Below are 23,948 nucleotides of genomic sequence, written 5' to 3'. Positions count from 1 at the left end.
AACCAGGGCCAAGACAGTGAAAGCCGGGCATCCTAACCACTAGGCCACCAGGGAACCCCCGCCCGAGCAACTCTTTGAAAAGGAAGGAGTGATGTTCACAGAATGCCCTCCTGGTACTTCCACCCACCTCTCCAAATGATGGGACTAGAGGCAATTTCCTTCTCTTCCGTTCATCTTTCTGTATTTTTTTTCAATTTTCTACAAGTTGTTTGTATTACTCTTATAATGAACACACACAGACACACATACATATGTATATATATATATTTAAGACAAAGAAGCTACATAGCCTGGATCTGTCCAAGTTATCACGCCTAGGGAGGGAGGAGGTGGGGCAGAATGCAGTGGACACCAGGAAAGGGGTGGGGTGAGAGTGGATTTTTCAGGACAAGCTGCTTCTGACGGCACCTTCCAGGTCAAAGAGCGTTCACCCCCACGCTTGCAGCTCTGCCCTCCAACCCTTGCAGCTCTGTTTTGTCACTTTCGCCGCACGCTACACACTTAGCCTTCAGCCATGCTGGCCTCCTCCCCTGGTGGACACAAGGTCACCGTCCCTCCCTATCTGCCCTGTTTGTCTGCTCCCTGGAGTCTGCCAGGGCCCTCCTGAAGGCCTCCCTGATGGGGAAGAGCCAAAGGGAAGAGATACAGTGGGGAACAGGCGAGGAGGGAGCTCCTGAGAGCATCCTGCTCCCCAGAGATGTGCCCCGGCCATTCTCACACTCCCACTCTGGGAGGTGCGGAGACCAGGTGGGGAGGGAGGGGTTGGCCCTGCACACTCTGACATCCAGCACAGCATGCAGTTTAGCATCTGCCCTTGAGCAATTAATTGCTCAGCCATCTGAGGCCAGCATTGCAAGCCCATGCCTGTCCCCTCCCTAAGATTCAAGAATTCTTTTGTGCACCATCAAGTGCAAGGCCAGAAATCTTAATCCTGGAGAGAGAACTGACAGTTAGCGGTGAACACCTACTACACACTGACACTCCTCTCCACCAAACCCCATGGAAAACTTAAAACTACCTATAACACAGGCCGCCCTGTGATAAATGTCCTTGACATATGGAGGGAGCCAAGAGGAGGGGTGGAAGACTCAAAAAGGGAGGGATTCAGCGGAAGAGATACCTGGGTCGAGCCCTGAGACATGAGTAGGAGTTTGATAAGTGGAGCTACAGGGAACGGCATTGTATAAAGAGGGAACAGCATGGAAAGGCATTGAGAAGTGAGGGCCCGGGGAGGGCAGGTATCTGCTGTCCTCCAAGGGGATCAGAAACCTGACTCTGCAGGCAGAGGTATGTGCAGGCTCAGTGCCCACCCACCTCCAACCCCAGCGTCCAGGACAGGAGCCAACAACGCTTCCTCCTTCTGTTAATCCTCCAATCACCAGTGCCTGCCCCCCCCCGCCCCCCACCCCTTCCTGGCCTCCAAGTGCATCACAAAGCATCCCAGAGGCAGCAGAGAGGAGGAGGCAGCGAAGGACTGTTGAGCCTCCTTCGTTCGTACCAAGGTCAATGTCAGATGCAGGGTGGCAGCACCCTACATCCCGGCTGCCTACGAAAAGGGATTGTGCAGAGGGACCAAAGCACCTCACTTGGGACTGAGAGCAGAAAAGTATCCCCTCCTGAAAACAAACCTCCCCCAAGTCTCCTCCTCAACTGTCCATGAACTCAGTATCTGGTCTGGTCTCGTTTAGTCACTGACAACTAACTGGGTGGGGTTGGACTGACACCAAGATGATACACTCTTGTCTTGATTTGTCCTTTAACATAAAACACATCTCTAAGAGTGGCAGGCAGCCTGACAGAGGGGAAGCAGCCCTGTGTTATCAGAAGACCCGAGTTCTGGGGCTTCCCTGGTGGCGCAGTGGTTGAGAGTCCGCCTGCCGATGCAGGGGACACGGGTTCATGTCCCGGTCCGGGAAGATCCCACATGCCGCGGAGCGGCTGGGCCCGTGAGCCATGGCCATTGAGCCTGCGCGTCCGGAGCCTGTGCTCCGCAACGGGAGAGGGCACAACAGTGAGAGGCCTGCGTACCGCAAAAAAAAAAAAAGAAGACCCGAGTTCTATTCCTGGTCTTGCCACTGACTTGCAATGAGCCTTGGGCACGTCACATTCCCTGACCGAGCCCCACTCACCTTCTCTAGGAGGTGAGCGTTCAGACTACAATCTGAAGCTCCCTGCTGCCCCTGTTCCTGTCGTCTAGCATCTTATCACTCTGAATCACTAGCTCACAGAGGGCAGGAAGCATGTCTGTGTCTGTTTATCTCAGACAACAGCCCAGCTTGAAAATACAATTAATCTATGAACTTATTATTCTAATAGTCAATGACTTTTGGAGAAGGATGATGCCCGGGGCATCCCAGTGCCCTCAGACAGACGCGTCTCCTTATCCCTAGAGAGCCCCAGGAGAGGGAAATTCCCATAATCTCCCTCGCCTCTCACTCCTCAAGGGGGAGAGAGTTTAGGTCCTAGTAACCTCTGGCAACCAAATCCACACCTCCCGGACCAACGCTCACGCAATCCCACTACCTGGGCCGCTGGGCCCCCCACCATGGGCGACACCTCTCAAGCCTGGGAACTTTGCAGTACCGCCCTGGGAAGTGAGACTCTTCCCCCTTCCAGACCTAAGGCTGGGTGCCAGAAATCCAGACAGCTTTCTTGTTTTTCTACTTTTTTCCTTCTTCAAGTAAACTTGCAAATGTCAATAACCAGAGAAAAACACGCACACGGAGACACATATTTCTCAACTCTCTTGCAGCTTGTTGTTGCTCTTGCCAGCAAAAACAAGTTCAGCTTCCTGGACCCGTTTATGTAAGCGGTGAAGCAGCTGCCCAGTGCCACCGCAACACGGGTTTAGCTCACGCCTGCTAATCCCACCGCCCCGGTTTCTGAGCAGGGACAGTCGTCCGGGCTGGCAGCTGGGCCAGCTAGCAGCACAGGACGGCCTCCAGCGTCTGGGGTTGCAGAGATGCAGGATCTCAGAAGGGGTCACAGAGGAACCGCAGGGGCCCTGTCAGCGGTAAAGACCCTGATCTGGAAGGAGGGAGCTGCTGAGAAGTCTCCAGGAGAAGAAGAATGTGGGCACCTCATGTTCAGAGGGAAACACATGCAGAATTTGACCCCATGGGGCCTGGAACAAGTCCCCAGTGTGCTTTGTCCCCTCTCTCCCTGCATCCCTATCTAAGGACTGAACCCAATGTCCTGACTTCCCGAGTAATAATAAACTAAGAAATGTAACACTCAGCACCACGTACAGCGTTTAGTAGGTGTCAGGCGCTTTACCTAAGAGCCCTCCGCTCCTACAACAACCCTGCTGGGGGGGAGGCTGGTCCCCATTTCCGTGGAAGTTCAGAGAAGTTAAGGAACTGGCCCGAATTCACACAGCTAGTGAGGGAGGGAGTCTGCATTGGCTCCGGGGGAGTCTGGCCAAAGCCCCCCTCTCTCCGGGGGTCCAGGCGCATCTCCGTGTTCCAGCCCAGCCCCGCTTCTCTGGGCTGCCCACCACCCTGAGTCTCCCCATCTCTCCCAATTTCCCCTCCTCCTCCCTGCTCTCCTCAGGCCTTTCTACGCATCACAGAGGCTCAGGGACGGGAGTCCTGGGGTTGAGGGGTCTGTGTGAAGGGGGAGCGAGCCTTTTCCCACGCAGCCCTGCCACACCAACTAGCCCCTCAGGGGCTCTCCCAGGAAACGAGGGGCCAAGTACCCTTGATCTTTCTCCTTCTACCCTACAGCAGCAACACTCCTGTGAGGAGTTATAGTTTAAAAGCGCCCCCCTCCCCGGTCGGACTCCCAATCTCACGCACTCACCAGATCATCCACTCACTTCCCTAAAATCCCCAGAACGCCCTCCCCTGCCATTTAGGGCTGGGCCTCTGTGGCCCCTGCCACCTTGTCTAACTCAGCTCCCAGCCCCACCTCTTCCACAGCCTGCTCCTCAGGTTGCTGACTCCTGCCCTCCTCTCCGTCTAATGTGTTTGTACTTCTGTACCTGCTCGTATTTGTCTTGTATTTGGTGGAGTCAGTATTTATCTTGGCACGGCCTTCCCCTCCATCCGCACCAGGGACTGTATACTTACTGCTTGGACAGAGGGTCTGGGAGGCTCCTTTGGACCATAAAAAGGTAACGCTGGCTGCTGACTCAGAGACCAGCGCGTGTGACCAACTCCTCACAAGAAAAACATTCAATCCTCTCCTGGCAGCATCACAGATAATCAGCTGGCCCTGGGCCCAGCAGGTCTGGCCTGGGTCACCTCTCAGAGATTATAAACTAATTAGAGGAAAAGATATCAAAGAAGGGCAAACAATTCAATTCCCCCACCCCCACCAAACCCCAAGAAGCAAATTGAGAAATAAAAAGAGTAAAGGCAAGACTAAGCAGGCCGGGAAGAAGGGCACATGGCCACAGGTGGACACAGATGGGACTTGGATCCAGAAAGGGGCTAGGTTGGGGCTACAGCCACAGAGTGGGTGCTGATCTAAGAGTTGCTCTTCTAGGGCTATAAAGGCCCTTAAAGATGATTCAGCCAACCTGCCCATTTTTATAGATGAGGAGAACCAGGGCCCAGAAGTCACACAGCCAGTGTGTGGTGTAGCCAGGACTGGAACCCTGGGCCTTGGGACTCTGGGTCATGCTTGCCCCACAGCCCACTGCCTTCCCAGGAGCACAGCACAGAGGGTCCTGTCTTCCTGTCTCTGAACTTGGCCTTGGAGTCTAACCAGGAGCCTGACCCACATCAGGGTCTTTCATGTTTTTGTGGAAGCAAAGGGGGGGCAGGGTGCAGCACACACCTGATATCTATTCCCCCTTCCCCATCCCAAACCATATCCACCCCCACCACCTGCTCCAGCTTCCACTCCTCCACCCCTTTAGATATGAGGAAGCAAAGCTAAAGATTTGAGAAGTCACAAAGTGGAGGTGTGGTAGGGAGTGACTAGAAGGGACACAGGAGAGCCTGCTGGGACTGGTCATGTAGCTGAGTGTGGTGGTTACACGGCTGTGCTCAGTTTGTGAAAATTCATCGGGCTGTTAAATTTATGCTGAGCGCACTCTCCCGTATGTGTGTTACACTGCCATACACATTTTATAAAGCCCCAAGTCCTCCTGCCTGAATTCAAGCCTACATTCTTCTCCTTACTCCCATGTACCATGAGCAGACACACACACACACTGGTCTAGCTTCATGTCACCATGAAGAAAGCAGCTCAGAATGGAAGAGCAGGCATATCTACCCTCAGTGAAACTGTGAAACCTGGTTTCCAGCTTTCCTGCCCCCAGCCTGTTCCCCTCATAAATAAGCCAGGCCAGGTCTACCATGTTTTGAGCTAGGGAGACTCAGCATTATAACTATGTCAGTGCTCCCTAAGTTATCTCTAAATTTTACTTGATCCTAATAAAAACACCAACAGGACTTTTTTTTCTTGGAAGTAGGCAAGCTGATTCTAAAGTACAAACAGAAAAGTAAACAAGCAAGGATAGCCAGGAAAATTCTGAAAAAGCAGAGAACTGAGAGGAGGATTAGCCCTACCAAACTCTAAAGCATATTATAAAGCTATAGTTATTAAAACAGTGTGGTACTGACACGTGAGTAGACAGACAAAACTATGGAGGAGACTGGAAAGTTCAGAAATAATAGTAACCAAAAATAGCTTTGTCTGCACTATTGAACTGTACCCTTTAAAATGGCTAAAATGACTGACTTCCCTGGTGGCGCAGTGGTTAAGAATCTGCCTGCCAATGCAGGGGACACAGGTTCGAGCCCTGTCCAGGAAGATCTCACATGCGATGGGGCAACTAAGCCCATGCGCCAGAACTACTGAGCCTGCGCTCCAGAGCTCGTGAGCCACAACTGCTGAGCCCGTGTGCTACAACTACTGAAGTCTGTGCACCTAGAGCCCGTGCTCCAAAACAAGAGAAGCCACCACTGTGAGAAGCCCACACACCGCCACAAAGAGTAGCCCCCCACTCTCCGCAACTAGAGAAAGCCCGCACGCAGCAAGGAAGACCCAATGCAGCCATAAATAAATAAATAAATAAATAAATTTTATTTTAATAAAATAAAATGGCTAAGGTGGTAAATGTTATGCTTTTGTATCTTACTACAATTATTTAAAAATAGCTTAGTTTGAGTGTTGGCTATATAGAGGTGCTATTGTAAGCTTGCACATGGATGACCTAACTTGATCTTCCCAACAGCTTATCTTACAGAAGAGGAGGCTGGTTACATAGCTAATTAGGGGTAAGCCTAGATTCAAACCCAGTCAGTTAGGCCTCAGAATTTGTGCTTTTTAACTACTCAATCTGCCGACAAGCAGTATAAACCCAAGTATATACAGTAATTTGGTAGATTTTAAAGGTGGGTTTTAAAATCAGTGGTGGAAAGATGGATTAATCAATAAACTATAAAAAAGGACATCAGGTGATAACTGGGGGAAGAGAAGTTAGAGCCATACCTCAGTCCATGATAAATTCAAAATGGATCAAACATTTAAATACAAAAAATTCTTAAAGACACCGGAAAAAAAAACTTTTTTTTACTCCCTCCCAAAAAGAATCTTTTAAGACAATCTTGGCATAGGGAAGATCTTATTAAGTATGATACAAAACGTACAAGTCATAAAAGAAACTGATAAACCCAACTACAATTTTTTTTAATACACAAAAACCAACCCCCACCCAAAAAAGTCAAAAGACAAATGACAAACTAGAGAAAAATCTTCACAGCTCATATCATAGAGGACTAAATTCTTTAATATATTAAGAGGAAAAAAACCAACAACCCAGTTTTTAAAAATGAGCAATGAATATGAACAGGCACTTCATAGAAACAGGTTACACAAATGTCTCTTAAACATGGGAAAACCTGTATATTCACACTCAGATAAGATAAATGCAAATTAATTCCACACAGATGCCATCTCTGTGTAAATAGCAGTTTAATAACACATTTTCATCAGAGGTGTGGGGACACAGGCATTCTCTCATTGCTGTGGGGAGTATGAATTGGTGCAACTTCCACTCTCACTCAAAAGTACAAATGCACATGGCCTTTGACCCACAGGTTCACCTTCAAGAAATTTATCCTGTGGATGTTCTTGCGCTCAGGCAACATGATGGATATGCAAAGTTACTCCCCAAAGCACTGTCTGTAATGGCAAGACAGGAAACAAGCCCAAAGCCAACATCCATCAAAAGGAGACTGTGTAGGGACTTCCCTTGTGGTCCAGTGGCTAAGACTCCGCACTCCCAATGCAGGAGGCCTGGGCTTGATCCCTGGTCAGGGAACTAGATCCCACATGCTGCAACTAAAGATCCTGCATGAGGCAAGGAAGATCCCGCGTGCCGCAACTAAGACCCCGCGCAACCAAATAAATAAAGATTTAAACATATATTGGGGCCTCCCTGGTGGCGCAGTGGTTGAGAGTCCGCCTGCCGATGCAGGGGATGCGGGTTCGTGCCCCGGTCTGGGAGGATCCCATATGCCGCGGAGCGGCTGGGCCCGTGAGCCATGGCCGCTGGGCCTGCGCGTCCGGAGCCTGTGCTCCGCAACGGGGGAGGCCACGGCAGTGAGAGGCCCGCATACCGCAAAAAGAAAAAAAAAAAAAAAAAAAAAAAAAAAAAAAAAAAAAAAAACATATATTAAAAAAAGAACAACTAATGTTAAAAACTTAGCACTATTTTCAGGACATACCTAATCTCTCAAAACATGTGAACAATTGTAATTATTATTCCCACTGCATTAGTGGGTCTTTTCCCCTTTTCTATGAGAAAGTCTTCATGCTATAGCCTCCCCCTCTCCTCCCATCAAAATGGGGTCTTCAGATCAATAGCAGCTATCAAGCACCTGCTTTTGTGTGTTTCAGCCTCAAGACGTGCTGCTCTGCCTGGGCTTGGAGTGACTTGGCCCAAGGTCTGCTGGCTTTTTAAGTGGGCAGTCAAGAGACAGGCCTGGACTGTCTGACCCCTGAGCTGTTTTCTCTCTCTGCTGTCCCAGCTGCCTTGCTAAGAGACAGAGAAAGATCATTTACAGTGACATGTGGTTGCAAAACATTCCCCTGACCCAAAGTGATACGAATGGATATGGGGGAGGAGGGGGTTACAGTGCCATGGCTTAAACATACACTGTGGCCTTAACTATTCTTCTTAAGAGAAGTACTGAAGAAGGACACTTCCTGGGGCAAAAGTGAGGCTGTCTTTGCTACACCAGTGCATATGGAGTTGATGAGTCTGAGGACACTGAGAACAGAGACGATATCCTTGAAGTCACCATGCTTTGAGAAGGGTGGGAGTTGTGGGTGACACACGTGATAGAGTGGAAAGAGCAAGGTTCAGAACAAGGTCTGTCACTTCCTTGCTGTGCGATCTTGAGCAAGTTACTTAATCTCTCTGAGCCTCGGTTTCCTTTCACCTACTCAAGGACACTGCTTCAGCGATTCTCACCTCTCAGTCAATTTTTTTTTTTTTTTTTTTTTTTTTTTTTTTTTTGCGGTACGCGGGCCTCTCACTGTTGTGGCCTCTCCCGTTGCGGAGCACAGGCTCCGGACGCGCAGGCTCGGCGGCCGTGGTTCACGGGCCCAGCCGCTCCGCGGCATGTGGGATCCTCCCAGACCGGGGCACGAACCCATGTCCCCTGCATCGGCAGGCGGACTCTCAACCACTGCGCCACCAGGGAAGCCCTCTCTCAGTCAATTTTTGATCTCTACTAGATCATTTCCATCAGCAAGCAAACATGCTGAGATTTCAGTCATTTTTTTAAAAAATTCTTTTCATGACTCCACTTCTCCAGCCAATGAACACTCCATTTCTTTTCTCCCCTTTACGGATAAAATCCTCCAAAGAGTAGCCTCTACTAGCCGGCTCCAGTTTCCCTCCTCCTGCTCTCTCTGCAAACTACTCCTGTCAGCCTTAGACCTTCACCATTTCGCCGAAACTCCTCACATCAAGTCAAAGTCACCAGTGGCCTGCGTGTAGCTAAGTCCACTGGTTAGGTTGTCCTCTTGCCTCTCAGCAGCGTTTGACACCACTGACTGCTTCTGCGTCTTGACGCACCGTCCTCACTGGATTTTCTGGACAACAACTCTCCTGGTTCTCCTCCTGCTTCATTGGTCTCACCTTCTCAGTCTCCTCCTCCTTTTCCAGCCTGAGAAGGTTGGAGTGTCCCAGGGCTCAGCCCGGGGCCTCGTCTCTTCTCCATCTACACTTTCTCCCTCGGTGATCTCAGCCACTCTCAAGGCTTGAAGTAATATCTGCCATCAGTCGACTCCCAAATTCATACCTCAACTCAGTCCTCATTCCCAAACTCTGGACTCCCGTACCCAGCTCGTCAGCATCTTCTCGCCTTGTCCAATAGAAAGCTCAGTTTCAACGTGTCTGAACTGACCTCCTGATCTCCCCCCAACAAGACCTGCTGTCCTACAGTCTACCGCATCGATGCAGTGCCCTCAGACTCCTCTCACACACGGCTGCTGTGAAGAGTAAATGAGGTCACAGATGCAAAGAGCCCAGGACAGTACCGTATATACGGTCGTCACTCAGTATGGTAACGGTTGTTGTAACCATCACATACGTAGAGAGAGAAAACCAGAGGATGCTTTTCGGGGAAGGAAGTTGGGAGGTGGAGGGAAACTGAGCACAGGTGCTGGGAGACTGCCTGGATGCAGGGCCTCAGGGGGCACACTCCTAAGAGCAGAGCCAGAGGGCAGAGCTGGCGGGGGCAGGTAGGAGTGAGGTGCAGCTAGAAGTCAGGCCAGACCCAGGACCGTGCCAGAAAAGCCCCTGACTATGCCAGAGACTTTGGACCTTTTTGGATCTCAAGTGCAGAAGAGAGTAAAGCACACAGATGACCCAAAAGAAACTCCCCAGGGCTTCACCAAACAGAGTCTAAGAGTTAAAAGCCTCTTTTTTGCCATCTTCCTCTTGCCACTCCGGCCCTCAAGGATCCTCTTCCAAAGACTGGTACCTCAATGACAGTTAGCAACAGGACATTTAGCATTTCCCTGTCCAGCTGGAGTCTAAGGGGCCCCATGGCTGAGGCCTGGTCTCCCCAGAGATAAACCCAAGCTTCACCAGGGCAGAGGGCACCCGTGTGTCCCCACAGAGCCCTCTGCTCCAGAGCCCAACAGGCCCTCAGGTAGGACCAGATTGTTAAAGAGGAGGCAGGAATTTTCCTGCGCAAGATGGGAGTATAAGGAATCCCTACTTTTTTTTTTTTTTTTTTTGCGGTACCCGGGCCTCTCACTGTTGTGGTCTCTCCCGTTGCGGAGCACAGGCTCCGGACGCGCGGGCTCAGCGGCCATGGCTCACGGGCCCAGCCGCTCCGCAGCATGTGGGATCCTCCCAGACCAGGGCACGAACCCGTGTCCCCTGCATCGGCAGGCGGACTCTCAACCACTGCGCCACCAGGGAAGCCCCCTAAATATTTTTATATTTCTTCAGGCCTTCATGCAAGCATCATCTTCTTGGTGAGAACTTCTCTGGCCTCCCCTCGAAAAGATCAATTCTACATCCTCTTCAACATGTATGCAGTTCCTATCTCCCTCCCTTGCTTTATTTTTCCTCCTTAGCACTAGTCACTATCATACTATAATTTACATCCCCAGTAAAATGAAGCCCCAGTGAGCCAGGGAGTTTTGGCTATTCGGCTCACTGCTGTATCCTCAGCTCTTAGAATAGTGCTTGGAACATCGGAGGAGCTCAAAATATTTTTTTCAAATGAGTAAGTTATTAGCTACACGCATTTAAGCATTTGCTCTGTGCTAGAGACCTCACTATACACTCTGTAGTACCTTACTTAGGGCATTTCATCGTCGTAACAACTCTGCAAGGTAGTATATGAATTATTTCTATTTTCCAGATGAGAACAGTGTGTCTCTGAGAAGTAAAATCCCTCACTCAAGCTCACGTTATTTCTCCACGGCAGGGCCAGGCAGAGATCTGTCTGGCTCCAAAACCTTAACCATTACCTGTGTGGGATGAGCTGTGTTCAGGTGGAGAGAAGGTCCAGAGAGAGATAAAGGAAGAAGCAACAGAAAACCTCTGGAAGAAACTGTTTAGCACTCGAGACCAGCGCTGTCCAGTAGACCTTTCTGCAATGATCGCGAAATGCTCTATACCTGCGCTGTCGAATACGGCAGCCAAGTGTGACTAGTGCAGCTAAGGCACTACATTTTAAATTTGATTTCATTTTAATTAATTTAAATTCAAATAGCTATACTTAGGAAATGGCTACCATATTCGAGAGAACAGCTCTAGACCTTTAAGACTGACCTGGAAAAGCCCAGATTTGGTGATGGGCACGCTCTGGCTCACGGGTGGGCCAGTGGCATGCAGGCCTGGTGGGATAGGAGAAGCAGAGGGGAAATGACAGCAGTGAGCACCGGGGTGGCTTTGTGTCATCCTTACAAACACCCTGTAAGGGAAGGATTTGTTAACCCAGTCCGCAGAGAGACGCGGAGGGTCAGAGATGAGATATGCAGTGAGGGTCCACGTGCCTGTTGTCTCAGGGTCTTGGTCCACCCCCGCTCCTCCGACACCTTGTCCTTGGGTAGCTGGTACCCAGCGGGACAGGTCAAAGGGTTTCTCAGTCCCTCTTAGGGATTTAACCTTGACCATTTTCAAGCTCCTTTTAGGGTAGACTCAGGGTGGCTGATCCCAGGGCTTCACAGGACTCAATAAATGTTTGCTGCAATGAGTAAACAAGAGGCAGAGCCGAAGTGGGGAGAGATTTCTGGCAACTAGAAGCCCGATGGGGGAGGGCCTTCCTTCAGTTCCTCAATCACACCATTTAGCCAGTCATCCTCAAACTTGCAAATCACAAGGGGTGTTTGTCGAAAAGGACATTTCCTGAGCCTCACTTCCAGATATTTCTCTTCAGTAAATCTGGGGTGGGGGCCAAGAATCAGCATTTTTGTCAAGCACCCAACCCCCACCCCCAGTGCACGTGGCACACCTGCACACACACACACCAATTCTGATTCAAACAGACCCAGAACTACCCTTTTGAGAAATACTGATTTAGGGTGAGACTAGGAATGCAGGTAGACATTGGGGGCTGCAAGAGGTTGCCCTAAATGGAAATTCAGAGGCTGAGACAGCACTCTGAGAGATTTAAAGGTGTATGTGTTTGTTTTGCGCACCGTCTTGTGTTGCAGAACATGGAAGGAACCTGAGTCACCGATGTCCAGGCCTTCCACACCCGACACCTACGTCCCAACTAATCCAGGCCCCTAGACGGCGATTCACCTGAGTGGCCCTGCCAGCTCTCGGAAGTGTGGGCAGCAGTTGATCCCAAGGAAAGTGGGCCCACAGCCCGGAGAGCCAGCGGATTTCCCCTCTAAACTAACTCCAGCCTCTGCTACCCCTCTCGGCCCCTTACTTCTCCAAAGCAAGGCATCTCACAGTCATTTGCTCCATGCTTCCTGTACAATGTCTTTATTTTTGCTCTCAAGTTTGTGGGCTGAGTCTCTGTGGGTGTGGGAGGTGAGCTGGGTATTTTCTACTTCTCTGCATTTTCCTTCTGAACTGGGAGGGCTTTCACTTCCTCCCCAAACTCTCAGTTCTGCCTTTCACAGCCTGTCCACGACTTGAGACCACTTGGCCCGTCCCACCTGAGCACCAGGAAAATGGAGATCTGGCTGCAACCGGCTGCCCTCGCAGTACCTTGCAGCCACTTAGGAGCAAAAGAAAGCAGCAGCTACAGCAGTAACCTCCCTGGGGCAGGTGCCCTGGGGTGTGGTGTGAATAGCAACACAGGCAGGCAGGGAAGCCTTGCGCCCTCCTGGGCGACCCAGGCCTCAGCCCTGCCTTGCCTCCCTCTGATAGAACAGTGGGCAAACCCAGGCTTTCCCTTCCCTTGGCCTCTTCTGCCCAGCACTCAGCCAGCCAGGGGTGACTCTCATCTTGGCCCCCAAACACCCCCAGCTCTGCCTGCTGGGCTAGTTCTACATTTGGGAGTCTTGGGGATCTACCACCCCCGAGCACAGGGCCATGGAGGGGTGGGCCTCCACCAACTAGGCCTGACAACTTCCCATCCCAACCTCTCTGAACCTCAGCCTCCTCTTTGGAACAAAGTATTATTTAGATCCAGTGGAGAATTAGAAAACGTGTGTAAAGCCTAGGAGGCCTCAATCAACAATGGCTGTTACTGGCAGGGGTTATAAATGTGTGCTGAGAAAAAGAACCCCTTTACTTTCCTCTTCCAAGCACGAGGAACACAACCGTTCAGAAGGCAAAGGGACCTGCAGGCACACCAGCCTCTGGCTCTCTCCAGCAGGGAGGGGTCAGGCTGAGGGTGTCCACCCAGGGTAGGAGCACAGTGCGGTCTCGCAGTGAAAGCCAGAGCCACCGTCTCCCCAGCCATCTGTTCCCAGAAGCCTGCCGGCTGCCCCCTTGGTTTTCTGCTGTGTCCTCAAAGAAGCCCTCAGACCCTAAAATAAACCTCTGGAGAAGCAGTTGCCCAGCTCCTCTAGAGGAGAGCCTAGACGCGCAGCTGGCATGCTGCCAGAGCCCAGAGAAAGGACTGGCGGCCAGAGGCAGATTACAGTCCACAGGAGCAACAAGTGCCCCGTGCCCTCTGCCTCACCCCTCCTTCTCTCGTCTGGAAGTGGAGTCCAGTGCGTGCCAGCCTCAAGACGTCCCAATCCCTGGCCAACTTCCCCACTTGGCTTAAATTCCCAGGGCTGAGGCACACGGCTTGCTAGAGCTGGCGTCTGCCTAAGGGAGTGCGGGCAGCGGACAGCGGGAGGGTCCGTGACTCAGCGCCCATGATGTCACTCCCTTCACAGTCAAGGCACTGTCATCCACACATAAACCCGGGGGGCTGAGGGGAGAGCCAGGCGGGATGCCTTCCCCAAAGCTGAGGGGCAAAGGGGGCGCTGGTACAAAGGACGCCCCGGGCAGGAACTCCACCCCGCGAGGGCATCTCCTTTTAAAGTAAGCCAGGCCGCAGTTGTGTAAGGACTCCTGGGGGCACTGGGATGGAGACAAGAGAATCAGGTTTCTGAGAACACACCAAGTCCTGTACGCAGACCGCAGAGAGCTACCCGGCCGCAGGGCAGTCACGGGGAAAGCGCGCCCGGCCAAAGGTGCAGGACGCAGCAGGGGGCGCGCGAGCGAGCGCCCGCCACCGGACAGCTGGGTCAGCCCGGTTCCTCACCTCGTGCCGCGGGAACCCAAGCTAGCCCCGGACAAGGGGAGCCGTCACGGCTCCGGCCTCCCTCCGCCGCCCCGCGTCTGCGGCGCCCACAGCGGTTCCCTCACCCGCCAGCTGTTCCAGCCCTCCAGATGCGTCCGAAGCCCTTACCCAGAGCGGGGCAGCCCCCCGGGGCCAGCGCCGTCCCGGGCGTCGCAAGCAGGGCGGTCAGCAGCGCGCAGCGGACGGCCAGCATGCTTCCTCCTCGGCTAATGCCCCATGGTCCCAGAGAGGCAGGCGGGCGGGCGGACGCGCGGGTCGGGAGCCGGCGGCCGGGGCGGGGCGGGGCGGCGGGCGGGCTTAAGCCCCGAGGGCAGCCCCCATCCCCTGGGGGCCCGCGATCTGCACGCAAGGCGAGTCCCCGAGCCCCGCGCCGCTCTCGGCTCGGCTCCCTCTGGCCAGGCTCCGTGTCAGTGCGACTTCCCACTTACACATGACTCAGAGCAGCGGACGGTCCTGGCAACGCAAGAAAACATTTGAGGAACTCGCACTGGAGTTGTCTCTCGGCCGTCCCAGGGTGCTGTTACGAAAGCCGAAGCGGATGGCGCAACAGCCCCGCGCACCGGCCGAGCGGAGGGGTGGCTTCCTGCCGCAGCGCCGCACCTGAGCCGCGAGGGCAGGATCCCCGAACCCGGAGGGGGCGAGCTCAGCCGGGGGCCCTCCTCCCTACTTCTGTTTATCAGAGCAGGGGAATTAAACACCACTGGCTCGGTTTTGATTTTTGGTTTCGTGACCAGGATTACGCTGTGAAAGGAGCACCTGGAGAGCCCTGGAGGAGGCGATGTGCCTTTTACCGTTACAGTAAAGCGGTGCTTGGCAGCCCTTTCTGACCCTTGGAATCACCTGGGAGCCCTGAAAACCGTCGATGCCTGGGTCCCACCCCCAGACATTCTGATTTAATGGATCTGGGATGAGGCTTGGGCCATCAGGGGACTCACTACTGTAAAGGTACCTTCTCTCTCCGTGCCTGTCTGTTCCTTGCAGCACGGGCAGGGAGAAGGTTTGGACTTTGGAAGCAGATAAAGACCTGGGTTCCCATCCAGACCTCCACCTACTGTGTCTGTGACTACTGTTGAAATCCCTTGAGTTTCTGTTTCCTCATCTGTCAGATATAAGAAAGTCTGTAGTGGTCGGGATGTTTATGAAGATACCGTGGTTGTGAAGCTCTATACACATGACACAGGGTCCAGACCACAGGTGCTCAATCGATGTCAAAACGTGCATGTCCGCCCTCCTGATAAGACAGACAGAAACTGGTGCTTGGCTTTCAGAAGCAACCACAACCAGCTCTTGAAAGGGCTCACCAAGATTCCCCAAGGAGCCTGAAGCTGACAGGGTGGCCTCAGAGCCGAGTTTGGAGGGAGCGCAAAGTGCTGAAATAAGGTCTCAGCTAAAAAGTTTCTGGCCCAGCAACTGCTAATTAGAATGTGCGTTTCCACTTTGGGCTTCAGACTGATCCTAACCAGGATCCAGGTTCCTGGGACAGCAGGAGTGGGTGTGGCCTGACGGAAGCCCCCAGTGGATAGGACCTGGTCTGAAGAAACAGAGCTTCTGAAATGCAGCCCTCAGACCCGGTGCATCTGGCTTTCTCTGTGGGAACCACCCATCAGCGGTGCCTGGCAGAACTAGGCACATGCCCTGACCCACCTCCTGACGGAGACTCGTTTGGGTGGGCTTGCTCTGGCCACACCCCCAGACGGGGGGTGGGGGAAAGGCATGTTGAAAGGTAGATCTTTTGGCCACTGGCCCTCTCTCCTGATATTTAAAAAGAGGTTGCAGGCGACCTGGAAGGTGGTTCCCACTGTGGTTGCCCCCTTCCCCTCTAGTTGTGGCAGATACAGACCTGAAAAATATCAAAGGGGGACTGAAACCAGAAGGCTGCAGAAAGCCCTCTGCTCAGAGAGGAGAGTCTGAAAGAAGGATGTTCAAGCCCAAGAACAGGTGTCTCAGACCGCACCCTTCTTCTGCACCGAAGTGGGCTGCCCTCTCCAAACCACCAGCCAGAGGCTGTGTTCTGGAGTCAGACAGATGGAGTTCCCATCTCAGCTCTGCCATTTGCTGGCTGTGTGACTAGGGCAAACTACTTAACCTCTCAGAGCCTCTATTTCATGATTTGTATGACGAGAGCAACAATATGCAAGTTACTGGCATTGTGGTTCATGTGAAAATATCTGGCCTATCTTTATCTTCTCAGCCTCATTTTCTGCATCTCCAAGCTTGAATATAATTCTGTTTCTACAACATGATTTATGTCTTCTCAACTCCACACCTTTGTTCAAGTTATTCCCTCTGCCAGAAATCCCCCTAGAGAACTAAAGTGTTCCCTACCATATTAGTAAACAAAGGATGTTGCAGCCATCAAGCCATCACCCTGCTACCCCCATGGTGCCTCCTGAGGAAACTCAGGATGAGAAAGCACAGGATCCTGGCCCCAGGTAGCTGAGGTGCATATCAAAGGAATGATTTCAGTGAGCCCAGACTCTTGCATCTTCCCATACATAGAAAAACACTAAATTCCTTAACTTGAGATGTCTGGTTTTCTTTTATTAACAGTAATCTTTTGATGTTCCGACTACCTGGTCTTTTGTTGCAAAAACTCCTGTATATCCTGGTTTCCTTCTTGCTTCTTCGGGGCAGTCTCTCAGATTTATTTGAGATGCTGTCTTGAAGTCCTAAGAATGTCTGCTAAATTAAACAGAACTCTCAACTTTTAGGTTGTGCTTTTTTTTTTTCAGTTGACACCCTCCTTTGTCCTACACCCTACTAACCCTTAAGACTCATGATGTCTGCAGGAAGCTTGACTGCTTCCCTGGAATCCTATCATCCACGAGGTTGGATTAGGTGGTCTGTCTCTGTGCTGCCTCAAAACCCCCTCCTGACTTTGTTCACACCCCATCTTCCCTGCCACAGCATAAAGCTCATCTTTGTATTCACACGGCTGAGCAGGGCCTGGAATGTGGAGGGCCTTTGTCAGGGAGATGTGGCCTCCCCTGGGGTACAGTCTGAGCAAACTCTCTGAACTCCTTCAAGCCCCACCTGAGTTCTGCACTAAGTGAAGGTTCAAAATTCATGGGCCAACATTCCAGGCTTTGTTATGAAAAACACTGATAAGGAAGAGAAGAAAACATACATGTTCAGTTCAGCCTGACCTGCCCTCTCCCAGGCCTGGTTCTTGATGCCAGCACCCATGGGGGTCACCAGTGTCTCAGGCCAGGCTTTTTGCCCCCAGGAAGAGGAGAAGACTCAGGCCTGTAGGGGATATAGACTTGGCAAGAGCTCTGGGGTGAATTGCAGAGTGATTCAGATGGGGCTATCTGGTCACCAGAAATCAGAAATAAAGACCAGACAAAGGACTTCCCTGGCGCAGTGGTTAAGAATCCACCTGCCAATGCAGGAGACACGGGTTCGAGCCCTGGCCCGGGAAGATCCCACATGCTGTGAAGCAACTAAGCCCGTGCGCCACAACTACTGAGCCTGTGCTCTAGAGCCCGCAAGCCACAACTACTGAAGCCTGCGTGCCTAGAGCCCATGCACGGCAACAAGAGAAGCCACCGCAATGAGAAGCCCGCGCATCGCAATGAAGAGTAGCCCCTACTCGCCACAACTAGAGAAAGCCCACGCGCAGCAACAAGGACCCAACACAGCCAAAACTAACTAAATAAATAAATAAACTTACTTAAAAAAGAAAAAAAAGACCAGACAGGGCTGAAGCACCCTGGGGACCTCGATTGTCAGACTCACTGCAGTGATCCTGCAGTAGAAGGGACAGCTAGGACTTTAACCAGGGCACCTCTCTTGGGTAACTGTGCTGCTTACAAAATGCTTTCACAACTTGATCTCCTTTGAATTTCTTAACCCCGAGAAGTAGGAGATAGTGTCCCCAGTTTTCAGAAGAGTACACTGAGGCTCAGAGAAGTGAGATGACTTGATCAAGACTGCACAGCTGGTACCTGGCAGCTCTGGAGTGAAGTCTGGCTCTTGACCCAGAACTCTCACTGAAGGATGGCGCAGTGCGCACAGGACCAAGGACACTTCAGGACATCTGTCGATCCCATCACAGCAGGCACTCAGGGATAGGTAGGCTGGGAGGGGAGAGTAGGCTGGGGGTCCCTGGCATTTGGGACACCCCCTTCTTGGGCCTCGCAGACCCTCTCCTTCCACTGTGTGTGTCCCTGCAGTTACCCTGGTCTCCCCTAGAGGGAGAAGCTGGTGCCATTTTTTTTTTTTTTTAATTGAAGTACAGTTGATTTAAAATGTTCTGTTAGTTTCAGGTGTACAGCAAAGTGATTAAGTTATACATATAAATATCTACTTTCTTTTCAGATTCTTTCCCCTTATAGGTTATTACAAAATATTGAGTATAGTTCCCTGTGCTGTACAGTAGGACCTTGTGGTACTCCTTTTATCAGACTCCTTCCCAACCAGCAAGTCCTCTCTCACCTTTGACCTGAAGAGATTAAGCCTCTTTTTTTTTTTTTTCTTTCTTTTTTTTTTTTTTGCGGTATGCGGGCCTCTCACTGTTGTGGCCTCTCCCGTTGCAGAGCACAGGCTCCAGACGCACAGGCTCAGCGGCCATGGCTCACGGGCCTAGCCGCTCCACGGCATGTGCGATCTTCCCAGACCGGGGCACGAACCCGTGTCCCCTGCATCGGCAGGTGGACTCTCAACCACTGCGCCACCAGGGAAGCCCCGAGATTAAGCCTCTTAAAGTCTGCCACAGACAGAAGTCTGTTGGAGACCCCATAGAATAAATACACAGATTGTTTTGAATCCAAAACGTATTATTCATCATCTGCTCCTCCGCCCTCAGACCTCCTGAGGGAGACTGGTTTGCCAAAGATGAAACAGGCAGTGACCGCTGGTCAAGATCCCAGATACACTGACTCAAAGGAGTCTTCTTTTTTTTTTTAATTCTCTCCCTGCCCCCATGCCCTCCAGGCTTGGGCTGCTGTGTTAGGGCTATTCTCACCTGGGAGAGTTTAAAACAATACCCTTTGTTTTCTATTCACTTTTAGGAGCAATGATGATCCTAAGAAGTGCAGCAGGGTGGGGGAGTGGGATTGGGCTGACCTGCAGACCCCTCCCCTGGCCTCCTGCCCTGACTAATCAATAATTGCTGGAAGGTGCTCATTATTCCCTGAAACTTTCCCCTCCCTTTCTCCTCATCTGGGAGGAGGTTGAAAGCATGCGGCCAGCTGAGGTATAATATGGGGACCCCTCTAATCAGCAGAACTCAGTGTCTTAGGCCAGCAGCACCCCCAAAGATCAAGCCCCAGCCAGGGCCCGGCACCCTCATCCTGCCTGGGAAGACTTCTCCACTTTCACAGTGGAGGTGAACCCCAGCTCCACAAAACACCCAGGCTCCCTCCATTCACCACCTGCAGCAGAGCTTAATACATTTTCCATTCCCTTTTTCATCACATCACCAGCTGAGTTGGCCCTCAGAAAAGGGATTTTTTTTAACTGAAGTATAGTTGATTTGCAATATTACATTAGTTGCAGGTGTACAACATAGTGATTCAATATTTTTATATATTATACTCCATTTAAAGTTATAAAATATTGGCTGTATTCCCTGTGCTGTACAATAATAGCCCTGTAGTTTATTTATTTTATACATAGTATTTTGTACCTCTTAATCCCCTACCCCCCCTCCCCTGTCCCCACTGGTAACCACTAGTTTGTTCTCTATATCTGTGAGTCTGTTTCTGTTTTGTTATATTCATTTGTTTTATTTTTTAGGCTCCACCTATAAGCGATAATATACAGTATTTGTCTGACTTATTTCACTAAGCATAATATCATCTAGGTCCATCCATGTTGTAGCAAATGACAAAATTTCATGCTTTTTTATGGCTGAGTAGTATTCCACTGTATCCATTGTGTGTGTGTGTGTGTGTGTGTGTCTCACATCTTTGAGAAGGGATTTTTAGCACCATTCTCCAAAAGGGTTTATAAAATCTCCACTTTTTGTAATGTTTATAGGATACTATAACTTTTTAACTGCTAAAAAGCAGCACAATTAAAATGAAATATGATCTAGCAATGTCATTTTTGGGTATATATACAAAAGAATTGAAAACAGGGACTCAAACAGATATTTGTATACCCATGTTCACAGCAGCATCATTCATAAGAGCAAAAGGTGGAAGCAACCCAAGTGTCCATCTTTGGATGAATGGATAAACAAAATATGGTATCTCTATACAATGAAATATTATTCAGTCTTAAGAAGAGAGGCAGTTCTGACACATGCTGCAACATGAATGAACCTTGAAGACATTATGCTAAGTAAAATAAGCCAGACACAAAAGGACAAAAACTGTATGATTCCACTTATACGAAGAACAGAGAGTAGTCAAACTCACAGAGACAGAAAGTAGAATGGTGGTTGCCAGGAGTTGAGGGGAGACAGAAATGGGCATTATTGTTTAATGGGGATGGAGTTTCAGTTCTGCAAGATGAAAAGAGTTCTGGAGATGGATGGTGGTGATGGTTGTACATAATGTGAATGTACTTAATGCCACTGAACTGCAGACTTAATTATGGTTAAAATGGCAAATTTTATATCATGTACATTTTACCACATTCTAAAAAAAGCATCACAATTATAAAATTAAACAAACTAGGGGCTTGAAAATTCAGATATATAAAATAGATGCACTATTAAGTAGGTGGGGAAGGGAGATGACCCATGTTATTAAAGGATTTACTTGAAACTCCTTCAGAGTGTGGTTTAAAATGCAATATACAATATAATTCTATGTACACAGACTCTGGAGCCAGATTGCCTGCGTTCAATTTCCAGCTCTGCCGCTTATTAGCTGTGTGTCCTTAGACAAATTACTTAACATCGCTATGTTTCAATGTCTCTATCTGTAAAATAGGGGAAATAAAAGTAGCCTCATGGGATTTTTATGAGAATTAAGTTCATTACATATGTAAAATGTTTATAACAATGCCCCACATGTGGTAGGTCCTACATGAGTGTTTGTTTCAAAAATGTAAAAGTAAATTCTCCCAAAGCACATTTTTTTCAAGACAGAAGAGTCCATCTGAATATGTTTTTTAATTATAGTTCATTATATCACCCATAAAGTGAACAGGTTGCAATAGAATTTAGTTATTAGACACTCTCTTAGACCCCTTCTGGCTTCATGGGCTAAACAGTGTTCTGGAATAGAGAACAATTTACCAGCAGACTTAATATTCCAGACCAGTTTCCTTCTGCCGTCAACAGTATTCTTTCTCAGGGCTGGGGCCTCTGCAGTTTCTACCTCTGTCTGCCATTTTACCTTTCCTGGAAGATAGCCTAAACTTGGATTTCACGAGTACATGTGAGCTGTTTGTTCTTTCACTTCCCAGCAGAAGCTGCATTACACTCCGGATTTTCACAGAATAAGGGTTGAGTAATAATTACCCTTCCCATTGCTGATCGTTTACTCCATTTATGTCCATTAGCTGGCTCTTTAGCAATCATTCCTGTATATGTAGCTGTATACATACGTGCAGACATACATGTGTAAGCAGATTCCTGAGCCAAATTGCCCGAATTCAAATCCAGCTCTGCCATTGACCAGCTGAGGATCTTGGATAATTTCTAAACCCCATTTCTCCAATCTCATTTTTCCTTATCTGTAAAATGGGAATAGTAAGAGTTTCTACTGCACAGGGCTATTGTGAGGATTAACTGAGAAAACTATCCGATGTACTTAGCTCAGTCCCGGCACCCAGGAAGTGCTCAGGAACTGTTAGCCTGATAATGATAATAATTTACATGTGTGGTAACCTCGCCCACCCCGTGGAGATGGGTGTTACTTATGGGAGAAGGAAGGTGTTACTTATATCTTTTTTTTTTTTCCTGCTAACTGAAATTTTCCTCCAAGGAAAAAACCTTATTTATACTGACCGTTTTCATGAGTCTCTTTGCTAAATATATTATACACTTTTCTGGATCATGCTGAACATAATTTTATTAAATTTCAAGCAATATAGCATAGAGATTAAAAGCTTTTCAGTCAGCTAGAATTTAAAAGTCAGATAATAACAAGTGTTGACAAGGATGTGAGCAAATCAGAACCTCATACAATTTTTTTTTTAAGATTCAATTTTAATTGAAGAACAGCATTGTTTGTTTTTTGGTTTGGGGGTTTGTTTTTTTTTTTGGCCACACGACATGTGGGATCTTAGTTCCCCAGACCAGGGATCGAAACCATGCCCCCTGCAGTGGAAGCACAGAGTCTTAACCACTGGACTGCCAGGAAAGTCCCTCATATACTTCTGGTGGGAATGTAAAATGATACAGTCACTTTGGAAAACATTCTGGAAGTTCCTCAAACGATTAACCATAGAGTTACCATAAGAACCAGCAATTCCACTCCCGAGTATATACCCAAGACAAATAAAAATATTTGTCCACACAAACGCTTGTACACAAATATTAAAGAGACATCATTTATAATTGCTAAAAGGCAGAAAGAACCCAAATGTCTATCAGTGGATGAATGGATAAACAAAATTCAGTATCTCTGTACAATGGAATATAATTCAGCTATAAAAAGGAATAAAGTAGTGATACATACTACAGCATGAATGAACCTTGAAAACAATGCTAATGAAAGAAGGCAGTCACAAAAATCCACATATTATAAGATTCCACTTATATGAAAGTCCAGAATAGGGAAATCTATAGAAATAGAAAGTACATTAGTGGTTGCTTAGGGCTGGGAGCATAGGAGATGGATGAAGAAATAGAGGGGTGATAGCTAAAGGTTATTGTGTTTCTTTTTGAGGTGATAAATATGTTCTAAAATAGACTGTGGTGATGGCTGCACATATCTATGAATATACTAAAAAAACATTGAGTTGTACACTTCATTTTTTAAAATATTTATTTACTGATTTATTTTATTTGGCTGCACTGGGTCTTAACTGAGGCACATGGGATCTTAGTTGCCGTGTGTGGGATCTTCACTGCGGCATGTGGGATCTTTTTAGTTGTGGCATGCAGATTCTTAGTTGTGGAATGCTTGTGGGATCTAGTTCCCAGACCAGGGATCGAACCCGGGCCCCCTGCATTGGGAGCTTGGAGTCGTAACCGCTGGACCACCAGGGAAATCCTGAATTGTACACTTTAAGTAGGAGAATTATATGTCATGTGTATTATATCTCAATAAGGCTGTTTAAAAGAATAAATAAATAAAATGAAATAAATTTTTGAAGGTTTTGAGTCAGACAGACTCAGTTTGACATCTTTGTATTTGTTATTTAATCTTTCCCAGTCTTGATTTCCTTACCAGTAAAATAGGACCAAGAGTAGGACCAAAATCGTAGGGTGGACATGAGGATTACATGAGATAATACAGGTGAATTGCTTAGCACAGTGCCAGGCACATAGTATTAACTCAGCATGTTGCTAGGAAATAGCATTATGTTTCTAACAAATATTTTTTGGATGTCAGCCATGTGTCAAACTTGGAGCTTGGCACTACAACAAATTCAAAGATAAGAAGGACAGATTGTGCCCTTCTTATCTTAAGCTAATACCTAATATATTAATAATTGTTCATATTAATTATACCTATAATTGATTACTCTTATATATAATACTATATTAATTACATATAAAGGTAAAAAGAATCATACAATAGACATCCATGTACTGCCATCCAGATTAAGAAATACAGAAACATACTCTAGGGTTACTATATGTGACCTTTGAGCAGCCTTGGACAGTTTTACCATTCCTTCCTTCTTAATTCATTCATT

General features: G+C 48.9%; 1 protein-coding gene across 2 annotated transcripts in view; it reads right to left on the bottom strand.

The window, feature by feature from the left end:
- The window catches only part of IL6R (interleukin 6 receptor), an 85,589-nt gene that overhangs the window by 36,574 nt on the left and 25,067 nt on the right, over positions 1-23,948 (bottom strand). The window contains exon 1 of one of the 2 annotated variants that reach the window (XM_082615959.1): positions 14,292-14,690. The exons of the other annotated variant lie outside the window; for it this stretch is intronic. Coding sequence (XP_082472085.1) covers positions 14,292-14,376 — 85 coding nt within the window. The 5' untranslated portion in view covers positions 14,377-14,690. Of the gene's footprint in view, positions 1-14,291; positions 14,691-23,948 lie in introns of those variants that run through there. 2 annotated transcript variants of the gene reach the window in all.

The sequence above is a fragment of the Mesoplodon mirus genome (genome assembly GCF_964341445.2).
Source record: "Mesoplodon mirus genome assembly, chromosome: 3".
Taxonomy (NCBI): Eukaryota; Metazoa; Chordata; class Mammalia; order Artiodactyla; family Ziphiidae; genus Mesoplodon; species Mesoplodon mirus.
The sequence above is the reverse complement of the archived record's forward strand: the minus strand, read 5'-3'. Positions and strand labels throughout refer to the sequence as shown.